This window comes from Bos javanicus, chromosome 10 (genome assembly GCF_032452875.1).
Source record: "Bos javanicus breed banteng chromosome 10, ARS-OSU_banteng_1.0, whole genome shotgun sequence".
Classification (NCBI taxonomy): Eukaryota; Metazoa; Chordata; class Mammalia; order Artiodactyla; family Bovidae; genus Bos; species Bos javanicus.
In genome coordinates this window covers 78,410,917-78,436,683 of record NC_083877.1, presented here as the reverse complement: position 1 = coordinate 78,436,683, position 25,767 = coordinate 78,410,917, and the positions used below count along the sequence as shown (strand labels likewise).

General features: G+C 37.1%; 1 protein-coding gene across 12 annotated transcripts in view; it reads right to left on the bottom strand.

Annotated features, from left to right (window-relative positions):
• The window catches only part of GPHN (gephyrin), a 537,169-nt gene that overhangs the window by 204,121 nt on the left and 307,281 nt on the right, over nt 1-25,767 (bottom strand). For 6 of the 12 annotated variants that reach the window (XM_061429169.1, XM_061429171.1, XM_061429170.1 and 3 more), the window contains 2 exons: nt 21,406-21,678; nt 19,924-20,031 (listed from right to left, as the gene is read on the bottom strand). In XM_061429169.1, the coding sequence (XP_061285153.1) occupies nt 19,924-20,031; nt 21,406-21,678 (381 nt within the window). The remainder of the gene's footprint in view (nt 1-19,923; nt 20,032-21,405; nt 21,679-25,767) is intronic. The other 6 variants (XM_061429172.1, XM_061429176.1, XM_061429174.1 and 3 more) reach the window with 1 other exon arrangement.

Below are 25,767 nucleotides of genomic sequence, written 5' to 3'. Positions count from 1 at the left end.
TCCCTGTCCATCACCAACTCCCGAAGTTCACTCAAACCCACGTCCATCGAGTCAGTGATGCCATCCAGCCATCTCATCCTCTGTCGTCCCCTTTTCCTCCTACCTCCAATCCCTCCCAGCATCAGAGTCTTTTCCAATGAGTCAACTCTTTGCATGAGATGGTCAAAAGTACTGGAGTTTCAGCTTTAGCATCAGTTCTTCCAAAGAACACCCAGGACTGATCTCCTTCAGAATGGACTGGTTGGATCTCCTTGCAGTCCATGGGACTCTCAAGAGTCTTCTCCAACACCACACTTCAAAAGCATCAATTCTTTGATGCTCAGCCTTTTTTATGATCCAACTCTCACATTTATTCATGACTACTGGAAAAACCATAGCTTTGATTAGATGGAACACTGTTGGCAAAGTAATCTCTCTGCTTTTTAATATGCTCTCTAGGTCTTTTCTTCCAAGGAGCAAGCGTCTTTTAATTTCATAGCTGCAGTCACCATCTGCAGTGATTTTGGAGCCCAAGAAAATAAAGTCTCTCACTGTTTCCATTGTTTCCCCAACTATTTGCCATGAAATGATGGGACTGGATGTCATGGTCTTCGTTTTTTGAATGTTGAGTTTTAGGCCAGCCTTTTTACTCTCCTCTTTCACCTTCATCAAGAGGCTCTTTAGTTCCTCTTTGCTTTCTGCCATAAAGGTTATCTGCATATCTGAGGTTACTGATATTTCACCCGGCAATTTTGATCCCAGGTTAAGCTTCATCCAGCCTGGCATTTCACATGATGTAATCTGCAAAGAAGTTAAACAAGCAGGGTGACAATATATAGCCTTGACAAACTCTTTTCCCAATTTGGAACCAGTCCATAGTTCCATGTCCAGTTTTAACTGTTGCTTCTTGATCTGCATATAGGTTTTGGGGGCAGGTAAGGTAGTCTGGTATTTCCATCTCTCTTAAGAATTTTCTATAGTTTATTTTGATCCACAAAGTCAAAAACTTTAGCATAGTCAATGAAACAGAAGTAGATGTTTTTCTGGAACTCTCTTGCTTTTTCTAGGATCCAGTGGATGTTGGCAATTTGATCTCTGGTTCCTCTGCCTTTTCTAAATCCACATTGAACATCTGGAAGTTCTCAGTTCAAGTACTATTCAAGCCTAGCTTGGAGAATTTTCAGCATTACTTTGCTAGCGTGTGAAATGAGTGCAATTGTGTGGTAGTTTGAACATTCTTTGGCATGGCCTTTCCTTGGGATTTTCATGAAACTGACCTTTTTCCAGTCTTGTGGCCACTGCTGAGTTTTCCAAATTTGCTGGCATATTGGACACAGCACCTTCACAGCATCATCTTTTCGGATTTGAAATAACTCAACTGGAATTCCATCATCTCCACTAGCTTTGTTCATAGTGATGCTTCTTAAGGCCCACTTGACTTTGGACTCTAGGATGTCTGGCTCTAGGTGAGTGATCACACCATTGTGGTTATGTGAGTAATTAAGATATTTTTTGTATAGTTCTTCTGTGTATTCTTGCCACCTCTTCTTAATATCTTCTGCTTCTGTTAGGTCCATACTGTTTCTGTCCTTTATTGAGCCCATCTTTGCATGAAATGTTCCCTTGGTATCTCTAATCTTCTTGAAGAGATCTCTAGTCTTTCTCTTTCAATTGTTTTCTTCTGTTTCTTTGCATTGATCACTGAGGAAGGTTTTCTTTTCTCCCCTTGCTATTCTTTGGAACTCTGCATTCAGATGGATATATCCTTCCTTTTCTCCTTTGCCTTCGTTTCTCTTCTTTTCTCAGTCAATAGAACGGGAGAAAATATTTGCAAACCATATATCTGACAATAGTTTAGTATCCAGAATATACAAAGAATAATTACACTGGAACAACAAAATATAACTCATTAATAAAATACCTCATTTTCAGAAATGAGTGAAATGACTTGAATAGACATTTCTCTGAAGAAGATATAGAAATGGCCAACAAGGATCATGAAAAGATGTTCATTATCATTAGTAATTAGGGAAATGCAAATCAAAACCACAATGGCTGCGATCCAAGAGTCTACAAGCAATAAATGCTGGAGAGGGTGTGGAGAAAAGGGAACTCTCTTACACTGTTGGTGGGAATGCAAACTAGTACAGCCACTATGGAGAACAGTGTGGAGATTCCTTAAAAAACTGGAAATAGAATTGCCTTATGATCCAGCAATCCCACTGCTGGGCGTACACACTGAGGAAACCAGAAGGGAAAGAGACACGTGTACCCCAATGTTCATCGCAGCACTGTTTATAATAGCCAGGACATGGAAGCAACCTAGATGTCCATCAGCAGATGAATGGATAAGAAAGCTGTGGTACATATACACAATGGAGTATTACTCAGCCATTAAAAAGAATACATTTGAATCAGTTCTAATGAGATGGATGAAACTGGAACCTATTATACAGAGTGAAGTAAGCCAGAAAGAAAAACACCAGTACAGTATACTAACGCATATATATGGAATTTAGAAAGATGGTAACAATAACCCTGTGTATGAGACAGCAAAAGAGACACTGATGCATAGATCAGTCTTATGGACTCTGTGGGAGAGGGAGAGGGTGGGGAGATTTGGGAGAATAGCATTGAAACATGTATAATATCATGTATGAAACGAGTCGCCAGTCCAGGTTCGATGCACGGTACTCGATGCTTGGGGCTGGTGCACTGGGATGACCCAGAGGGAGGGTAGGGGAGGGAGGAGGGAGGAGGGTTCAGGATGGGGAACACGGGTATACCTGTGGCGGATTCATTTCGATATTTGGCAAAACTAATACAATATTGTAAAGTTTAAAAATAAAATAAAATTAAAAACAAAAAACCACAATGAGATACTTAACACCCACTCAATGGCCCTGATCTCTTTAAAAAAGGAAAATAAAAAACGTTGTTGAATATGTGGAGAAATTGAAAACCTCAAACATTCCTATTAGATTTGCAAAATGTTGCAGCTCTGTGAAAAACAATTTGATGGTTCCTCACAAGGTTAAACACAGAATTACCATATGATTCAACGATTCCATTCAAGGTGTATAACCAAAAGCATTAAAGATTGATTTTCAAACAAATGCTTGCACAGATGTTAATAGCAGCATTATTTTTAAACAAAAAGTGGAAACAACTAAAATGTTTATCAACTCATCAATGGCTACACAACATGTGACGGTATACCTATACAATGGAATATTTTACAGCTATAAAGCAGAGTACTGATACTGCTACAACACAGATGAACCTTAAAAACATGATGTGAAGTGAAAGAAGCTAGATATGAACAGTCACATATTGCATGATTCCACTCAAGTGTAATGTTCAGAGTGGGCAAATACATAACCAGTACGCAAATTAGTGGCTGATGGGATGAGAGGCAGGGGTACGGGCAGTGACTACTTACTGGGTGTGGTATTTTTGAAGGGTGATAAAATATTCTGGAGTTAGATTCCAGTGATGCTTGCACACATTGTAAATGTACCAAAAGCCATTGAATTGTACACCTAAAAATGGTGACTCTTACTTCAATTATATTGAAAAAGAAATCCTTGCTAATCCATTGCTAAGCTAAGTCACTTCAGTTGTATCTGACTCTTTGCAGCCCTAAGGCCTATAGCCTGCTAGGCTCCTCTGTCCATGGGATTTCCCAGGCAAGAATACTAGAGTGGGTTGCCATTTCCTTCTTCAGGAGATCTTCCCAACCCAAGGATCAAACCTGCATCTCTTATGTCTCCTGTATTTGTAGGCAGGGCTTCCTTGTGGCTCAACCGGTAAAGAATCTGCCTGTAATGTGGGAGACCTGGGTTCGATCCCTGGGTTGGGAAGACCCCCTGGAGAAGGGAAAGGCTACCCACTGCAGTATTCTGGCCTTGAGAATTCCATGGACTGTATAGTCCATGGACTCGCAAAGAGTCGGACACGACTGAGCGACTTTCACTCTTTACCACTAGTGCCACCTGGGAAGTCTCTGATCCGTTACAACGAAGATTTTGTCCTATATAAATCTATGAAAGCTTTATAGTTCTGCCTTTCATATTTAGGTCTCTGAAAAAATTAGAATTGATTCTTGGATATTATATGGGATAAGAGATCAATTTCACTTTTTCTTTTTCCATAAGGACAGCTTGTGGTCCCAGCATCATTTTTTGAAAAAAGAGCTTCTTCATTAATGTGTGGTACAAATTCTGTTATATACCAAGTGTCCATGTGTTGGTATTTTCAGGCTTCTCTTCTGTTTCATTGATCAAAGTGTTAATTCTTGCACCAGCAATGTACTACTTTATATCATTTTAAGTCTTGCTATTTATAGAGCAGATCCTCTCACTTTATTCTTTTCTTGTTCAAAGAGGATCTTGGTTATTTTTGATCCTTTGCACTTTCTGTTCTATATAAATTTTAGAAACAGCTTGTCACTTTTCTCTCTCCTCTTAATTAAATACACACACGCACATACACACACCACATACAAACTGTTCGGATTTTATTTACTACCTTTGTACAGAAAAAGACAATAAAGTTTTAAAGGATACCCCTCTAATTTACTAAAAAGCATTTACTTCTGGGGGTGTGTGAACGCAAATGAGAATGAGATGAGAGGATGATTCAGGTGGATGCTAATCTTACCTATATTTCATCTGTATGTTTTAATAAAAAGAATGTACTCATGTACTACTGTATAGTAAAAAAAAAGTTTTAGTAATGAAACTTCTGGGAGGGATGTTTCAAAAATTAAGAAGTGGTAAATATGCTCAACAGCTAGGGAGAACTCAAAAAAAGGAGCATAATGTCTTATACAGAATTGATAGTGAATAATTTTTTCTTTGATAATAAAGAAGTTGAAGAAGCTAATAACAGAATTACAGGCTCTCTTGAGATAGAAAGAATAGAATAAAACATTAACTCAGAAAAATAGTTTAAGCAGAAAGGACAGTTTAGCCTTGGTGATCTTTATTTTAATATAATACGCAAGAGAGAATAGGGGAAATGAGGAGATAAAAAAAAAGTAAAGCTCTAAAAATTGCAATTGTTACAGCCACAATAGAGAACAGTATGGAGATTTCTTAAAAAACTAGCAAGAGAATTACCATATGACCCCAAAATTCCACTACTGGGCACATACCTCGAGAAAACCAAAACTGAAAGAGGCGCATGTACTCCAATGTTCGTGGCAGCACTATTTACAACAGCTAGGACACGGAAGCAACCTAGATGTCCATCAACAGATGAATGGATAAACAAGTTGTGATATATACATACATACATACATACTTACACATACCCAATAGCATATTACTCAGCCATAAAAAGAACACATTTGAGTCGGTCCTAATGAGGTGGATGAACCTAGAGCCTGTTATACAGAGTGAAGCAAGTCAGAAAGAGTAAAACAAATATCATATATAAATGCATATATAAGGAATCTAGAAAGACGGTACTGATGAACCTATCAGCAGGGCAGAATTGGAGAAGCAGACATAGAGGACAGACTTATGGGCATAGTAGGGGAAGGAGAGGGTAGGACAAACTGAGAGAGTAGTGTGGAAACATATAAATTATCATATGTAAAATAGGGAGCCAGTGGACATTTTCTGTATGATACAGGGAGGTCAAAGCAGGTGCTCCGTGACAACATAGGAGGGTAGGACGGGATGGGAGGCGAGAGGGAGTTTCAAGGGGAGGGGTATATCCACCTGTGTCTAATTCATGTTGATGTATGGCAGAAACCAACACAGCATTGTAAAGCAACTATCCTCCAGGTAAAATTAAAAAAAAAAAAAAAAAAGGAATTAGTAAGAGATGAATGAAAGCCTTGCTAAAGTAGTGGGGTTCCACTTAGAGCAAGCAGAATTTGCATGGTAAGTCAGCACAAATAAACAGAAATGTCAAGTAACTTCCAAAAGAAATAACATTCCTACTTTTAAGAGCACTCATCTACATTCCTATTATCTTATGCAACTGAGAACATAGGGAAAACAATTTGCTTCAGTTGATATCAAATCCTGTGTAGATATGTACTGTAATTTCAACTGTGAACTACTAAACAATAGAAGTCTCCTCATGAAGGGAAATTATAATTGGAATACCTATTTTCTTAGGATCTGATTATTTCTAGTTATGTAGGTATTCTGTTCTAAAGCTGTTTTCACTGATTGGGCAAACACTTCTAAAAAAAGAAATGGAGAATTATATTATCAAAATTAGAGTACCTAGCCAAAATATCACTTTCTTTATAAACTCTGTCTTTTGAATTGCTAATAAGAATATCAACAAACGCACAACTTTGTATCTTGATTCTAGAGAAATTCTTAAGTGAGCAGACATTTTCCCTTTCAATCACTGTTTTTACCACCTAATATTTTTATTTTGAAAAAATATTTAAACTAACAGAAAAGTTGCAAGACTAATACAATAGAAGACCTGTTATCTGGATTAAATTTTGGGTAGCTAGTGATCAAACTTATAATAATTGAAGTGAGTCTCCCAAAACAGCCATATATAAAGAAACATGGCTTTCATAACAACAATTTGTCAGTCTCCATGGTGAAGCTTTTGAAGTCCTTGTCTAGCCTGGTGGTTAGCTATATCATATAAAACCTTTCCTAGTAATGTCTCTGTTTAGAGATATTTAAGGTAGGCTGAACTCTCTTAAAAATCCTATTACACATCCAAGTGTACAGTACAGGATCTGAACTAATAATAAAAATAGATTACATATGAATGCCTAAATATGTTCTTTCAGAAAAAAAAAAAATCACATGTCTTTCCAGAGTTTCTAATACTGGTCAGAATACCAATTAAAGTTATATGATTAAGCACTATGAAAATTTTACTAAAGAACAAAACTATCAAACCAGAGTATCTTGAATTCTGTAAGATATTTGACAAGCCATATATTTGACAAGAATTCAAAAAGTTCTTGGAACAAGATAGACAAAGTGGCTTTTGATGGGCTGTAAGAGAAATATGTCAGCTGGTTAAGCAATTAACCAATAGGCTTTCTGGTAGCCTGTGAAATAGCCTATCCTAAATAGCATGTACATAGTTCATGCAGAGTACATCATGAGAAACGCTGGGCTGGAAGAAGCACAAGCTGGAATCAAGATTGCCGGGAGAAATATCAATAACCTCAGATATGCAGATGATACCACCCTTATGGCAGAAAGTGAAGAGGAACTAAAAAGCCTCTTGATGAAAGTGAAAGAGGAGAGTGAAAAACTTGGTTTAAAACTCAACATTCAGAAAACGAAGATCATGGCATCTGGTCCCATCACTTCATGGGAAATACATGGGGAAACAGTGTCAGACTTTATTTTTGGGGGCTCCAAAATCACTGCAGATGGTGACTGCAGCCATGAAATTAAAAGACGCTTACTCCTTGGAAGGAAAGTTACGACCAACCTAGATAGCATATTCAAAAGCAGAGAGATTACTTTGCCAACAAAGGTCCCTCTAGTCAAGGCTATGGTTTTTCCAGTAGTCATGTATGGATGTGAGAGTTGGACTGTGAGAGAAAGCTGAGCGCCGAAGAATTGATGCTTTTGAACTGTGGTGTTGGAGAAGACTCTTGAGTGTCCCACGGACTGCAAGGAGATCCAACCAGTCCAGTCTAAAGGAGATCAATCCTGGGTATTCTTTGGAAGGAATGATGCTAAAGCTGAAACTCCAGTACTTTGGCCACCTCATGCGAAGAGTTGACTCATTGGAAAAGACACTGATGCTGGGAGGGATTGGGGGCAGGAGGAGAAGGGGACGACAGAGGATGAGATGGCTGGATGGCATCACTGACTCGATGAACGTGAGTTTGAGTGAACTCTGGGAGTTGGTGATGGACAGGGAGGCCTGGCGTGCTGCAGTTCATGGGGCCGCAGAGTCGGACACGACTGAGCGACTGAATTGAACTGAACTGAAATAGCATGTGAAATAGCCTATCCTAAAAAAATGTTCTGTAACTGACTTGAGTGACAACATGATTAACATATTTGCATTATTTGCATAAAATATCAGATGTCTTATACAGATTTTGAAAAAGTCTCCTTGGGGTGGACTGATCAGTTAAATGTAGCAAAATGAAACTCAACAAGAATATATGTGAGGACCTGGATTTTGATTAAAATCAATGGTATAAAAAAAAACCCACAAGAATTTATGATTCATATTTATAAAGAAAAGCCACACTTTATGATTTTGTCTAGACAGAGATCTTATGAAGTATGTCTATAACAGACGTTTTTAAATAACTGTAAAAATTTAAATATTCATGAGTTTGTTTCTTAACAATTATTTACACTTACTAAAATTATTTAGGATTTTTGTTGTTCTTAATGGTCTTAATCAGAGTTTTTATTATAATGTGCTATTTCATATAAATTTGCCTTCCAGGAAAATAAAAAGTTATAACTTGCTAACACCTGTATTCCAGTATCAATTTCCGATTGTGTATTTGTCTAAAACTCTTAGAAAAATGTCTGCTACGTAATCAGCATTTAAAAGCTGTCTGTTATCATTATTACTATAGCTGCTTAATATATTTGCTTAGTATAGGGAGAGAATATGTTGATTATTTGTTTATATCATGTAAAAGTTCTTATAAATCATGGGAATGCTAAATATATTTTGGTTTTTTATATGTCTTATGAACTTAGTTGGATGGTGTTTCATATTTTTTTCATAAAATATAGTTAACAAATATTCATACAGGGTATATACTATGAGTCAAACTGTGCCAGATGTCGGTTCAGTTCAGTTGCTCAGCCATGTCTGACTCTTTGCAACCCCATGGACTGCAGCACTCCAGGGTCCCCTGTCCATCACCAACTCCTGGAGCTTATTCAAACTCATGTCCATTGAGTCGGTGATGCCATCCAACCATCACATCCTCTGTCATCCCCTTCTCCTCCTGCCTTCAATCATTCCTAGTATCAGGGTCTTTTCAAATAAGTCAGTTCTTCACATCATGTGGCCAAAGTACTGGAGTTTCAGCTTCAGTATCAGTCCTCCCAATGAATATTCAGCACTGATTTCCTCCAGGATTAATCATATAAACTAAGAGATGTGATCCTCGTCTCATGGATATTATAGATAACATATACAGAAATCAAAGTGAAAGTGTTAGTCGCTTAGTCATGTTCAACTCTTTGTGACCCCATGGACTGCAGCTGCCAGACGCTTCTGTCCATGGGCTTCTCCAAGCAAGAATACTGGAGTGGGTTGCTATTTCCTTCTCCAGTGGATCTTCCCAACCCAGGGACTTGAACCCAGGTTTCCTGCATTGCAGGTGGATTCTTTATCATCTGAGCTACTAGGGAAGTCCCATAGAAATCAAACACATGAATAATATATAGTTGTAAATTGTGGAAGTGTTATAAAGGAAAATAACAAGGTGTCATGAGAGAGAATAACGAGAAAAATTTAGATCGGAGAAGGCAGATTAGTAAAGTCTTTCTGTGATTAATGAGACATTGAAACTGGAACAGAAAGGATAAACAGAAGTTAGCCAGGCAAAGAGTGGGGTTAAGAGCTTCTCGGTAGTGGTAACAGCATGTTCCCAGAGCCAAGACAAAGCTGGATGTAAATTCAGTGAGCAATGGGGAGAGGGAGAGAGATGGTAACCGAAGGATCTAGAAACAGATCATGTAGAATCTAGCAGAACAGAAACTATCTAATGCCAAGGCTCTAGCTGTTAAAGCACAGTGCACACTATTTCCCAGGTTGAAAAAGTCTATGAACTTTTTAATATAACTTCCTATTTACCTTATTGGTAATAGCAATCTTTTTGAAAAACTGTTAAGAACATACATTTTTTTACCCAAGTAATGATTACTACAAGTTTATAACAAATATATACACAACCAGTCCACAATATTACTCAATGGTCAATGTTAGGAAAAAAACAATTGGCATCCTAATAAATCAATCCCTATATTGACATCTATAGTAGGAATATAAAAACTTTTTGGTTTTTTCCATTCAAATTTTGAGAAACTCAAACATTTATTACTAAAGATCACATAATCTTCAAAAAAATCCCACTATGTGGCATCCATATGAATAGAAACAAATAAATAAGTATAAAAAAGCACACTAAGCCCATGGACATCTTGAACAGAAATTTTATTCAATTCTGTAAACATCCATGCATTACTGAATTCCTTTCATATGCCAGAAAAAATTGTGAAAGACTCTGAAGTGGGCAAAAATATTATTAGGTGTCTTGTGTAGTGGACTGTTTTGAATTTTCTGTACTCTTCAGTCTTTTAGATATTTTACAAATCCAAGTTGTAAAAAAACTGGGAGTAATGTAAAAAGGTTTTCTCCAAGTGATTCTTTTTCACTAGGGAAGTATAATGTACTGCCACGTCGAATTTACCTAAATGGACCTTACATTCCATGTTCCTATGCAATGTTGTTCTTTATGGCATCAGATTTTACTTTCACCACCAGACACATCCACAACTGAGAGTTATTTCTGCTTTGGCCCAGCTGCTTCATTCTGGAGCTATTAGCAGTTGCCCTCCACTCTTGCCCAGTAGCATATTGGACACCTTTCAACCTGGGGGCTTACCTTCCGGGGTCACATCTTTTTGCCTTTTCATACTGTTCATGGGGTTCTCGTGGCAAGAACACTGGAGTGGGTTGCCATTTCCCTCCTCCAGTGGACCACATTTTGTCAGAACTCTGCACTATGACTCGTATGTCCTGGGTGGCCCTGCACAGCATGGCTCATGGCTTGACTGAATTATGCAAGCTCCTTCACCATGACAAAGCTGTGATCCATGAAGGGGAATATCCTTAGTATATCCCCAAATAAAGAAACTGAATTTTTAATACTTTAAATATGCTAGACTTAAAAAAATCTACTAGAAAGTAATTTGTAAGTATTTTAAAAATCCAAGTTCGTATAATTAGGGTAAATCTTTGGCAAATAGGATAAGCTTAAATAATTGTAGCTTAAAGACTGTCTTGAAATTTTTCATATGTTAAATATAAATATATATTTTGTTTTACGTGGGCTGCTTTCCCTAAACACATAGAGGTTTACTGACTGAACAAGCTTAAATTACTCCTAAATTACATGTCAGCTTGAATATAATTTCTACGATCTTTAAGTAATTTAAACTTTGGATTGATATTAAATTAATTAATGGATAATCATTAGAAATCTGGATAATTTTTAAATAAGAATTAGGAGACATCAATTACTAATAATAAATAAAACAAAATTTACCACTTTAATCAGTGTACAATGAAATGGCATTAAACAAATACTTGCCTCTACTTATTTTCCGGGTTATTTGTGGGAGAAGGGTGGTGGTGGTGGTTACTAAAACACCTAAATGTATATAAAGTGGTCTCTCATTGCAGTTTTGAATTACAGTTTCCTAATGATGAGTATCTTTTTGTGCACGTTTCTGTTTGTATACATTCCTTGGAGAAATGACTATTCAAATCCTTCACCCATGTTTCAATAGGGTCTCCCCCCACCCACCTTTTTTTTTTTTTTTGCTACTCAGTTGTAGGAATTCTTCTTATATTCTAGATACTAATCCTTTCTCAAATGTGTTTCTTTCATTCTGTTAATGGTGTTCCCTCTGACTGTATCCTTCGATGCACAAAAGTCCTTAAGTTGATAAAGTCCAATTTATCTATTTTTCTTTTGTTGTACTGATTATTAATCATAATTTTAAGTTTATATACCTTGGTTTATTTTTATTTGCTATATAAATTGTAAACATTTTTGTCATGTTTATGAACATGCTCCTTTTTGCCACTTTAACAAGCAGTAAGTGTTATAAGTAAGTCATGCTGCTGTAGAAAATTATACATGTTCATGAGCTTTGCTGTCTGTTAAAATATGCATACGTCAGACACTTCTTAATTATTTACCCCAAGTTTTCTCTGTGAAATAGAAATGCCTTACTTTTACTAAAAGTATACCAAAATGAGTTGCTGAACAACTGTGATAGAGATAAGCAACTGAGCTTGTATTTTTATTTTTTTAACAAAACCAACCAACCAACAAACAAAAAAAAAAACACTGCTCTAAAGCAGCAGTCCTGAAACTTTTTGGTCTCTGAGCCCCTTTACAATAATTATCAATATTTACTGAATTAGAAATCGAAACAAAAGTTTTACAAATATTAATTCATTTGAAAAAAGCAGTGATCAACCTGTTGCATGTTATCATATTATTGTGAAGACAGTTTTCATCATGTGGGTCATCTGAAAAAGGACTGCAGTCCTAAAGCAAAGTATCAATTCGTTTCAGAATATTTGAAAAAACATAACAAAAGATAAAACTTGGAAATTGAAGTTATTTCCTTGGATTTGTAATGCCTGAAAATAAGTTACAAAATGTGTTAAAATATATATTCACCTGAAACAAAGTTCACTTAGTTTTGATGGGCTTATTTCCTGGGCTTACTGATGAGTGCTTTTACCTACTATCTATGTAATCTGTCTAGACAGCAGAAATTCAGTGTCTTACCAGAATAATTTTCTTTGCTACATGTTAATTTTGTTATATGCTTGGCTTCTTAAGTGGAAAAAGAACAAAAACTTCCTCAGTTATGAAAGAGTCACTTCTTAACAACTGTGTGCCTTTTATGCTTTTATTTTATAGTCATTTTAATTTAAAAAGGCCTAAAAATTATTCCTCAGGCATCCATGATCCTATCTTAAATCAAGTGTCTAAATTTCCTCTGAAAACTCTAAGTCAAATCTTAAGTATAGAACAAACTATTAAAAAATTTTCAGAGTTTCTTTCACTTAAAACTATCTTTGAGATTTCCTGGAAGGTTCCTAGAAGTCACAAAAACTTGTTCTTTTAGCACAGATAAAGTGATGAAAGATATAATTAGATTTGTTTGATGGGTTACAACTATAAATTTCATGGAAAGTTGTTGTGTCGAAAGAGAAGCCCAGCCTTCTCTAGGTTAAGTTTATATAAGCAAACTGCTTTTAATGTAACCATTTCATTAATTTTATGCTTTGTGTAAAGTCCTTAGATAATTGTCAATTCCTCACAGACCCTAATATTTTTACTCTAAGGGAAAATACTGCTTAAGACTCTTGAAAGAAATATATTCCACCCCTCAATAGAGAATTTTACTCTCTTCCATTCTGAAATTACTGGTAACAGTTAATAACTCCAGCTATTAAGTTCTTGTCATCTACAGATGGATTTTGAGGCTTACCTCAAAGTTATGCTATAAGCTACAGACCAAAGCTTGTACATTTACCAAAGAAGGACAGTTTTATAAGCCTCATGGAAAGAACTGTACCAGATACTTTCAGCTACTGACACTTCAAAGAATATACCCTTGGGTACAGACTGCTTAAGTCATACTATTGTTTAGGTAACTTTTAGACTGTAGCAGTGGACTGAGCTAGTATTTCCAAAATGCTCATCAGTCTAAAAGGTGAAAGTTTCATGAAAGCAGACTGCTAAGCTAAAATCTAAAGGAATGAGAACTGATTACTTAGGACTAAGTAAACCAAATAATTTTTTTTCTGGCTATTTGTTTGGAATATTACTGATGTTTCAAATGTTCTCTTCTCTGTGTATGTGAGGAGATTCTTTTTCTTTCTTCTTAATCTATGTATAACCAACACAATTTCGTAGATTCTGATTTCTTAAAATTATTTGATTTAACTGATTCCCTCAGAAATCAGAAACTCTTACAAGGTATGGTAACTTTTCTTGACAATATAGTGATTTTCATAGATTTATGAAGAATGTCCTCCTCTCTACCAGGATATAACTGAAGAAATCGATGGCTGAACTAAGGACATATCTGTATCATGTTCGAGAATGGTGACCATTTAATCTGATATGACTACCACTTCTGAAGAATAAAGATTGGCTATACTCACAAACCTAATAACTACAAAGCCCTCTTAGGAAAAATGACCTGATACCTGGAGTAGAGGGTCTCAGCTTTGCATGTGGTAAGGAAGGTCACTTATAAGTGGTAATGACATTTTGGTGACCTGGAAAAGAGAGGAATTCATCCCATAACAGGTACCTGCAGGTAAAACAGAGTGAAGGGATTGTCTAGGGCTCTGTTACCTAAACTCGGAATGGCAAAAATAGAAACTTTAAAAAGTAGAATCTGAGATTCTCTCTGAAAATTTCCAGATAAAAGCTAATTTTGCAGCCTCAGTAACTGCAAAATAAAAACTCAGAGAGGCTATCTGGCTATCTTAATATCTTGCTGCAGCTAAATAATCAATCAAGCCCAAACTAATGAATGAGACCAGCCATTTTTTTTGCATCAAAAATCATCTTTGAGGTTATTATGATTGGGGGTGTAGAGAGTTGTCCGGAAAATGGGTAAGAAAGATTATTAAAATGTCCTGATTTGTATACTCTTCTGGGTTATCTGAACTTTTTACTTTCACTATTTTACAACTTTGCAAGTTACAGAAAACTAATAGTAATGCAAATTATTGTCTATAGCAATGTAAATACATTTTGTCCCGAGAAGGAATATTTGATTATTACCCTTACCCTGTGTATACTGACTGAGTTTTGTGTCTATTTATAAATTCACGCCAATCTTTGTGACTGATGATATATGTCATTTGTTTACTTTTTGTCAACTTTGTTTACTTTTTGTCATTTGTGTCCTTTGTTTACTTTGAACGTGTTTGAACGTGTTTAACAGCTTACTGCTCTGTCATTAATTAAATAAAATATTTGACACATTTTATATTTCTATGAACATTATGATTAAACCTTTAAAAATACTATCCTTTAACATGTATTGTACTATGTTCTCCAAAGCATTTGATTTCATGTATTTGTCTAAATACATTTCTGATTCCAATTGTGCTCATGGTTTAAAGCTCTACTGCTTGAATCAGCAACCTTTCAGAGTAAATATATCCTATAACTCACAGTGCTTAGGTTGTGCATTGAATTTTATCATTCAAGTATTTCAAACTAAGGTCTAAATATCCTAGTTCTCATTCTTCAAACAAATTTGTACTAGCTAGTCATCTCCCAGAACATCATTCTGTTTTTCTGTCTCTCTTGCACTGAGAGGTGTTACATTAGAGAGGTCAAGAGTGATGATTCAGGAGCCAGACTGCCTGGACTTGAATACCAGTTAGATCTCTAGCTGGTTATATGTCCTTTACCAATTAGTGCTTCAATTTTCTGATAAGTAAAATGACAATGTATGTAAAGTGTTGGTATATATAAAATGTTTAGAAGAGTGACTATTATTTTAATATTGTTTAATATACTAAAATATATTATACATAACATTTAATATTATGTAAATATACTAAAATCAGCACAGATAGGAACAATAAAATTATGTGTGTATATATATATTATGTAAATATATATAACACACATTACACATATATATATAGTTGTTCTTCAGTCGCCCAGTCGTGTCAGACTCTTTGCAACCCCATGGACTGCAGCACGCCAGGCCTCCCTGTCTCTCACTACCTCCCAAAGTTTGCCCAAGTTCATGTCCATTTCATCGGTGATGCCATCTAGCCATCTCATCCTCTGATGCCCTCTTCTCTTTCTGCCCTCAACTTTCCCAGCATCAGGGTCTTTTCCAATGAGTCGACTATTTGTATCAGATTACCAGAATACTAGAGCTTCAGCTTCAGCATCAGTCCTTCCAGTGAATATTCAGGTTGATTTCCCTTAAGATTGACTGGCTTGATCTCCCTGCTGTCCAGTGGACTTTCAGGAGTGTTCTCCAGCACAACAGTTTGAAGGCATCAATTCTTTGGTGCTTTGCCTTCTTTACGGTCCAGATCTCACAATCATATGTGACCAGTGGGAAGACCATAGCCTTCACTAAACAAACCTTTGTTGGCAGAGTAATGTCTGTGCTTTTCAACATACTGTCTAGGTTTGTCATAGTTTTCCTGCCACAAAGCAATTGTCTTCTGATTTCATGGCTGTAGTCATATCCGCAGTGATTTCAGAGCCCAAGAAGAGGAAATCTGTCACTACTTCGACCTTTTCCCTTTCTATTTGCCATGAAGTAATGGGGCCAGGTGCCATGATCTTAATTTTTTTAATATTTAGTTTCCAACTCTGTGCGACCCCAGAGACGGCAGCCCACCAGGCCCCCCACTTCCTTGGGATTCTCCAGGCAAGAGAATCCTGGAATGGGTTGCCATTTCCTTCTCCAATGCATGAAAGTGAAAAGTGAAAGTGAAGTCGCTCAGTTGTGTCTGACTCTTAGCGACCCCATGGACTAATAGTCTACCAGGCTTCTCCATCCATGGGATTTTCCAGGCAAGAGTACTGGAGTGGGGTGCCATTGCCTTCTCCATTAAGCATATTACATATATAAAAAAATACATACATATATATACACACACACACACACACACACACAATGTACATTCTTCAATTTTCTGACCAAAACTTTGCAAGTGTCTCTGGTGGTAATGGTGTGATTTATCTCCAGGTAAATCAATAATATTGGTAGGTTGCTAACTCAGCATTTTCTCTCTTAAGTTACAAATACATACTCTGGGAAGTAGACTGTTCCTGATTGGTCCTATCAGTCGAACACAGTTTTCTCTATGCTGTGTGCTGTGCTTAGTCTCTCAGCTGTGTCTGACTCTTTGTGACCCCATGGACTGTAGCCCACCACGCATCTCTGTCTATGGAGATTCTCCAGGCAAGACTACTGGAGTAGGTTGCCATACCCTCCTCCAAGGGATCTTCCCAACCCAGGGATAGAAACCCAGTTTTCCCATGTTGCAAGCAGATTTTTTTATCGTCTGAGCCACCAGGGAAGCCCATTATTTCCCAAAGGGAAATCAGCAACTCTTTTTCTTCTCATAGCAGGCAGCAGATTTTCTTGTAATCAATGCATCTTGGGGGCCACCATTATTATATGGGACTTCTCCAAAAGATTTAATTTCTGTCAGTGGGATAAGATTTATTATTATGTATCTCCATGGGTCTCTTGCCTCTTTGTCTTAAATGCCTCTCACTATGTTTGGAGTTGTGCAAGCATATTGCAATCATCAAAAGTATAGCTGTAATTTTTTCACATTTGGATCCAGTCTCCTTGAAAAGACCTTTATACTTTTTTAGTAATCAGAGGGGCAAGATTTATTTATCCCTGTTTCCTCCTGTGTGTCGTTGTTGTTCACTCACTGAGTCATGTCTGACTCTTTGTGACCCTGTGGATTGCAGCATACCAGGCTTCCCTGTCCTTCACTATCTCCCAGAGTTTGTTCAAACTTATGTCCAAGGTGTTGATGATACCATCCAACCATCTTATCCTCTGTGGTCCCCTTCTCCTCCTGCCCTCAATCTTGCCCAGCATCAGGGTCTTTTCCAATGAGGTGGCTCTTAGCATCAGGTGGCCAAAGTATCGGAGCTTCATCTTCAGCATCAGTTCTTCCAATGAATATTCAGGGTTGATTCCCTTTAAGATTGACTGATTTGATCTCCAAGTAGTCCAAGGGATTCCAAAAGTCTTCTTCAGCACCATAGTTCAAAAGCATCAATTCTTCAGTGCTTAGCCTTCTTTATGGTCCAACTCTCTCATCCATACATGACTACTGGAAAAACCGTAACTTTGACTATACAGACCTTTGTCAGCAAAGTTATGTCTCTGCTTTTTATTAAAAATATACTGTCTAGGTTTGTCACGGCTTTCCTTCCAAGGAACAAACATCTTTTAAATGCATGGCCACAGACACCATCTGCAGTGATTCTGGAGTTCAAGAAAATATAATCTGTCACTGTTTCCACTTTTTCCCCATCTATTTGCCATGAAGTGATGGGACAAGATACCTCCTGTGTGTCACACTCTCCTACTCTCTATTCCCTTGAATGAGGTTTCTTACTCAAATATGAAACTTCAGGGATTCCTATTTTCTATTTTTCAGTTATTATATGGAAAATTTTCCACCTCTTTGGTTAGAGACTGCATACTGAGATATGCTAACGTGCTTTTTGGTTGCACACCACAGCTCACCCATCTCTACCTCTAACGTTTTTAAAGTACTCTATTGGCTCAGGTAACTGAGTAGTCAATAAGTGCTTGAGTAAATGGTCAAACAATGTGACCAGGACTCAGGATCTCGTTTTCTCTCCCATTTCTTAGCATTGCTTCTTTACAGTTGGCTGCATTATTGGGAGGCATTACTTTCATGGTTCAAGACAGCAATTCTTTTAGAGTTATATATGTCCTCATTCATATTCAATAGAAAACAGAGAGTCTATGTTCCTAGCAGTGCAAATAAAACCTAATAGATGCTCTTATTGACCTGAATTATGTGTTTCTTGAACTAAAACTGTGGCTATGTGAAATACATAGGCCAGAGGGTTAGTCAATCTCACCTAAATCACATGACTGGGGAATGGGGTAAAATGTTAGGAAGAGGGAACTGCAAATGACTGCTGAAGAGACAACTAAGAAATAACCACTACAAAGGGCATTCCTCAAGCTTCTTTGTTTCCTGAAAAAGCAAATTGTCAGTTTGGCAATAGCAAGTATTCAGATCACTAGGAACTAACTATTGAAGAGTTATTCAAATCTTTTTGGTTATTCAAATATTTTTCACATAATAACATAACACTCAGAATATGACAACTTGAAAGCTACTTATGAATAGAAAACTTCCAAATATTTCAGTTTGAAAACCAGGATAATTATTATAGTTGCTATGGTTGCTTTATAATATGAGAACACAAAAGACAGTTTGGTATATTTTGGAATGTTTATAATTTATAGCAAAGCTATAGCTGGAGAATTCAGCTGTTGACTGAAATTCTTAATCATTTTATTAACCAATATTTCCTTTTTCTACTTGGCCTTTGACTTGGCTAAGCATATTTCTAACCAGGTGTGGCTTGTTGAATAGACAGTTAAAGTCACCATTGGTAGCTTATCTACCAAAAGATAACCAATACTACTTTTCCTCCTAGCATTCCCCTGAAATTCTGGGTATTTTTCTTCTAAGGATTATAAACAAAATTATACTTTATTACTTTTCTTATTTTATGTTCATATCAGGGACTGAGTATTTTTTTTTTTTTTGCAGCTGTGGTCTAAATTGTCACTGCTTATTCAGTTATACTTACCAGTTTAATCTTTTCTAGCCTGACACTTTTCACAAAGTACCATTCACAGCTAATGACTGAAAGAAGTGATGGAAAAAAACGTGAAAGTATTAATCTGACTCTTTGTGACCCCATGGACTGTAGCCCTCCAGGTTCCTCTGTCCATGGAATTCTTCAGGCAAGAATACTGGAGTGGGTAGCCATTCCCTTCTCCAGGGGATCTTTCCGACCCAGAGATTTCTTGCATTACAGGTGGAATCTTTACTGTCTGAGCCACCAGGAAAGTCGGAAAGAAGTGATACATATCCTTAAAAGTTTCTATCTGAAGATTAGTAATTAGCTTTTGTACAAAGCCTCAACTCTCTAAATGGTTGTAATGCAAACACAGTTATAGAAAAGAAAGATGCAAAATCATAAGAAAAAAAAGCAAGGTTGATATAAATTAAATATTATTCTGACCAATCTGTTTTGATTTTTAAAACTTAATGTGATCTTCTTACGGGATTATCTTAATTAAGGCAGGCAATATATTTCAAAGTATGTAATGAAATTACTAAAGAAAAAGACTTCTGAGTCATGAATTTCTTGGAAATCATGTGATGAAAGTTCATTGCCACATACTATAAAATCTTAATGATGTTAGAGTACTTCAGGTACAGGAGAAACTATTAAATTCCTTGATGGAAGATACTCAGTGGCACTTATATTTTCAACAAAAAAGCACTAGTGAAGGTCCTTCAGAATAAAACACATCTTCTGTAATAAGTCACAGCCTACCTCCATACAGGAGGTAGGCTATATACTTGCAAAATCAGTAATGCAAAAGCCTCTTGTCTTACCGGTTCCTCTGCACTGCCTGTTGCATCATGGGAATAACTGATGAGACCAGGGATGGGCTGCTCACCGTGTGCCATGATAACAGCAGGACTGGTGTAGAATGGATGCTTCTAATGCACAACACATAACAATGATGAATACAATGACAGGAAAACATGAAACTATACAAGCAAAATGACTGGAAAGGAAAAAATTGAAAACAAATGGAACACTGAAATGCCCAAAATTCGCAAATGTATAATGACAAAATCAGCTTAAGAATTAAGATGGTATACGCTTTTTTTAAAAGTTGAAACTGATGGTACTTTTAACTCTTTTAATTAAGAGTAAAAGAAAGAGAACATATGATGATTTAATAATGTACCTATTTAATCAATCAGTTCCATAAAAACAAAACAAAATGAAATAAAACAAACCTCACACATAACTTAAATACTTACTACTCTAAGTAAGGACTTAATGGATCACTGAATGGATCTGGAGATGGAATGATCCAGTTTTCAGTGAAGGAACCATCTAATGGTTGTCTGAATGGACACTTCAAAAGGATCCCTATGATTCTTTCCAATATAAATGTTGTCCAAAAATCCTCTCATGCTAAGCTCATAGCCCAAATTTCTGGACGAGCCATAAAAGTTTAGGAATTACTTCATAAACGATTAGATCACCAATCTTTACATTCTCGATCAATGAACAAACATTACTTCCAGAAGGGATATGCTACTCTCTGAAGATTTTAAAGTATACAAGGTGGGTTATATGATATATGGTTAACAATGTAAATCATGTTCTGTGACTCTGAGATGATGATGAAATTTACAGAAGTAATGTATGGTACTATTTACTGTACTAAGTACTGTATGGTACTATTTACTCCCAGAATTGCTTGAAGAGAACTTGCAATATTTTGATACTGCTTTAACAATATTTATTGCTTTATTAAATTAAAAATACAAATACCTTACATCCATTTCTTCTCCATATGACTGGTGTAAATTGTGTCCAACAGTTAAATAAATGGTAGTTAATTGATGAAAAGTCTTGTCTTTTAAAAAAAAATATATTAATCTTTCTCAACTAATTCCTTGAACCATCTTAGGTCTTTTACCCTCTTTTGATGCTCCTTTAAGAATTTGTGAATATTTGATGTTCTGAATACATAAACATTATATATTTAATATGGTCACAAAACTGACATCTTCACAGAGTTCTTAAATGTCACATTGTTTATCATGGGAGCTACTACTTCAATAGGTAACAGCAGAATTTTTAATGCCTCAGAACTCAAAACAAAACTTAAATGTTTCAAGAACTCAACATAATAGAGGGAATACAGCTTAGAGTGTCATGAATATTCCAGTTCTTTTTAAAGGATGCCACAAAATTGTATTTAAGTTATGGAAGAATGGGATGGAAAGAGAGATGAAATCAATACATTTACCTATGGGTCCTTTAGATCTCTGGGTCTCTCTCAACAGGCTTACCTTGGCCGCAATGGCTGCTGCAGTTATATGTGATGAAGAACTATCTTCTGTTGAAGCAACACCACTATCTTTCTTCTCTTCTTCCTCTTCCTCACATTGAACCCCTTTATCTTCTGTCTGTTTATGGGGGCTAGTTGTGGGAGGAGGGGAAAGAGGTGGTGGCGGGGAAGGTAAATCTTCAAGTTCATCATGAACTTCCTTTACTTTTACAATGGCATCACGTAAAAGGTCAATGGCATGAGGTAGGGCTGGTAGTATGAACTGAAAGCATTCCTGTATGCAAGAGGAAGGAAAAAAACGAAGATGAAGTATTTTTATAGGCATGTAAAATGGGAGCAATCAAATTTATTTGTGATTTTGGATTTACTTGTGATTTTCTCTCCATCTGTCTTAAGAATGAATCATATTTAATGTATTGTCTTTGCAATGTGAAATATGAAGTAAACTGGTATATATTACAGTACTCTCCATAAGCTGAAGAACTCCACTATATAAACACACAGCAAATTTTTTTTTTTTTAAGTAAAACTTCTATACAACTTTGGGATTTAAAGATACATTATGAGAGAGCACGTAATAGTTTTCACCTTTCTGGTAAAAGAAGGATACTAGAACTAACAAACCGACTGAATATTCAACTATTTTATTCAGAGAACTTAGGTTCTGATTACAATTGTAAAGTACAGATAGACAAAATTGTGCAATATGTAAAAGTAGATATAAGTTTGTGCAGCATAAAAGTCAAAACAGTCTCTCTTTTTTTTTTTTTTTTTGGAAGGGGGTGAAGGAAAGTACAGCATTTATTGTAGGGTGCTAATAAGTAAGGACAACAGGCAGCTAATGCCCAAAATATGTCCATTATCACCTATAATGTATCACCAAAAGAAAACAGGTGAGAACTTTAAAATCAGAAAGTAAGGCCAGATATATCTGGGGAGTATATTTGAGCAGAAGTCTTTCTCTTTCACATGTGAAGCAACTTACCTTAAAATTTAATATGTAATGAAACATCGGTTACTGGAATACCTGGAAGGTAGCTACCTTTTACCCTTCTGGAAAAAATTGTATAATAAGGAATTTAACTCTAATCAAAGAGAAGTGTGGCCTTTATTCTCTGCTTTTGGGAGGTGATCTCTAGTTCCTTATTATATCATGCCTGATAAGAGTGTCTCTGCCTGGGGGCTTTAGCCACTGGACAGTCTAACAACATGGTTTATTATGAGGGCTTTGGGAAACATGGTATCAGTTTTACCTCTGGAAAGAACTGGGAATGGCTGACTAAAGGTCAACCACATGGGCAATAAGTGATCAAGTTCCAATAAAAACTCTGAACACCAAAGGTAAAAGCCAGTTAGCATAGGAAAAGGAGAGTGTGCACAGTTAGCAATGCTCTACGTGTGTTGTCTTATACTGGGCTTCCCCAGTGGCTCAGCAGTAAAGAATCCGCCTGCAATGCAGGAGAAACAGGTTTGATCCTAGGGTCGGAAAGATCTCCTGGAGAAGGAAATGACAACCCATTCCAGTATTCTTGACTGGGAAATTCCAGGGATAGAGGAGCCTGGTGGGCTACAGTCAATGGGGTCACAAAGAGTTGGACATGACTTAAAGACTAAACAGCAACAACAACTATCTTATGTTAACAGGAGGTGATGCTATCTATGACTCCATTAAAGAGAATGACCACAAGTTCCCTGACTGTTACCTCACTTAGACTTAGCCATATATACTCATTCCCTTGGCTGATTTCATCTTGTATTCTTTCCCTGTGATGTAACATACTCATGAGTATGACAGCTTTCAGTGAGTTCTGTGAGTCCTTTTAGTGAATTATTAAAAGTGAGGGTGATTTTAGAAATCCTCTCAATTGCAATCGATGACAGAAGTGAGGTTAGTCTCGTGGAGTGCTCCACAAGGAGTTAGCTGGCTAACTTTTGCAGCTGGTAAAAACTCCTTACAGTTGGTATGAAGAAGTGAGATTTGACAGAAACAGCCTGACTCACTGAAACTTGCGACCCAGGAAGAGGAAGGAAGAGAATGTGCGGGATAACGAATCTTTAGAGTCTCAAAGAATACAGGGTCACCCAAAGAATGGCATTGCAGCTGTACTGCAATTAGTTACTGGAAACAAAATTAGCAGTTAAATTTGGAAATGAAAGATCTAACTCCTAAGGAGTCACATCAACACACAAACAATAAATGGTATCTGTACTAGCTAAAACAAAAGTAATGGAGAATGTTGGGGTAGATCCTGAGGCTGGGTCAAGCTTGGCTTCTGGATGGTCTGACATGTAGCTGCTAGCCTCAGAAAAATTCCACGTAGCCGTGGAAAAATTCACGTTGAAGTAATAAATAGTAAATAAAGTTGGACTGATTCATAAGAAAATGGGGAAAGAGAAACAAGAGATTCAAGGGACTTGTCCTAGCAGGGTGGAAACACTTATATGGTTATTAAGATGTGTATGAATGAAGTGAGTATTAATGGGGGCAAAACAGATGTCTTAAAGAAGCACTGTTGTGTTGAGTGGACAGATGGGAGATCTGCTGATCTCCTAACATTAAGAGATCCTAAGCAAATTTCTTTTTACACTAGTTTGGTGGAATTTAGAAAGATAGAAGGCAAAGAAACCTTACCTTGAATCACCTTAAGTGATGGCCCCATAATATAATCAATATGAGGTATGACAAAAGGGTCTGGATTCCTTGGCCCAAGCCAGGCCTTAGAATTCCAAGGCCACGTGCACACAAATGGCTAAACTCATTAGGAGACAGATAAGAGACTTTTCTGGGATTCCTTGACATGGGGGCTCCATGTAGTGTGATTCTAAAACCTGTTGAAATCCTAATGGGAGGTGGGAGGAGTGTAGTTAGAATGGGACGCTATGGGAATGCAGCAGTTGATGGGATTAAGGTAAACATTTAGGTAAGAATTACAATGTTTATGTGAACTTTATGAACTTTATGTGAATGGTGAATTTCTACCTGAATGTATTATGAGGATGTATGTTGTCTGGAGAATTTATCCCCTATCTCACACTGTAAAACAGGAGGCACGTAAATCCAGTCTTCTACTTGGACATGCTAAATGGGACCACACAGATTATTAATTTGCTGTACAAAAGCCTTGTGTGGCATGTAGACTAGGGCTTATAGCAAAAACCTGTGAGTGCCACTCAACAACTGCTGGAATTTTGGACCAAAAAATTTCCATTTGAGAGACAATTACTACTTGTTATTGGACTTTAACTGAGACCGTCCTTATGACTAAAGGACACACAATAACTCTGAAACCTGAAATATCTATAATGTCTTGGTAATTTCAGAGAAAAGCTCTAATGAGGAAGGAAGGCAATGCCCAGGAGAGTTCCATAATAAAATGGAAATGTTGCATATAGAATCATGCTACCAGGAGAATGCAAGGAGGTACTCACGAGCAGGCAGCCTCTTTTCACCTAGGGCTGACTTCGGAATCACCTGAGGAGCTGCTGGATCCTATGGCCACTTGGGCCATTTGGGCGGTGCCCTATAAACAGCTTTCTATTGATCAACAAAGAGCTGCTTGGTTTATGGATGGCAATTCCAAGGTGAAGGGACAGCATCCTGTTTGGAAGGCCGCCACTCTGATTGAAGAAGGTAAAAACAAATCAGCTCCATGGGCTGAACTGCTTGTTTGCCCCTATGTTTGGGTTTTTACTGACTCATGGGAAGTGTTCAAATGGCCTAGTCATATGGTCAGGCAGATGGGCAATGGAAAACTGGTCTATTAAAGGGATACCTGTATGGGGTATGGCTCTATGGAAATCACTCTGGGAATGTAATGGGTATATTAAAGTAGACTGTTAATGCCCATCAGAAGAACTCCCTTTCAGAATTGGAAGTTGACTGGTACTGGAGAGCAGATATCCTGGTATACTTTCTTGACACGGCCACCTGGGCCCATGAGATGAGTGGACACTAGGGGCTTATAGAAGGCAGAAACGGGCTGCATCTAGATATATTCCTCTTACACTATGAGGCACAAATGCCAATAAGAACTGTTTTGTCTGCTCTAAGGAGAGACAGACGGCAGAGGGCTATGCAGCGAATTCCCCAAGGGAAAAGTCCTACGTATACCTGGCAAGCTGGGCTGATGTTGTTAGTCCAACTAACTACAAATGGGTACAAGGCTACAAATGAGGTCTACTAGGTATAGACACTTACTCTGGATGAGCCTTGTTTATTCCAGAGTAGATACACATGCTCGACGGACTATATAAGGACCAGAACAGAAGATATTGTGTCAGTGACCATGGAGGCACACATCTTTAGACCAAGGAACACACTTTCCTCTTCAGAGCAATAATATGATAGAAAACTGAAACTTAA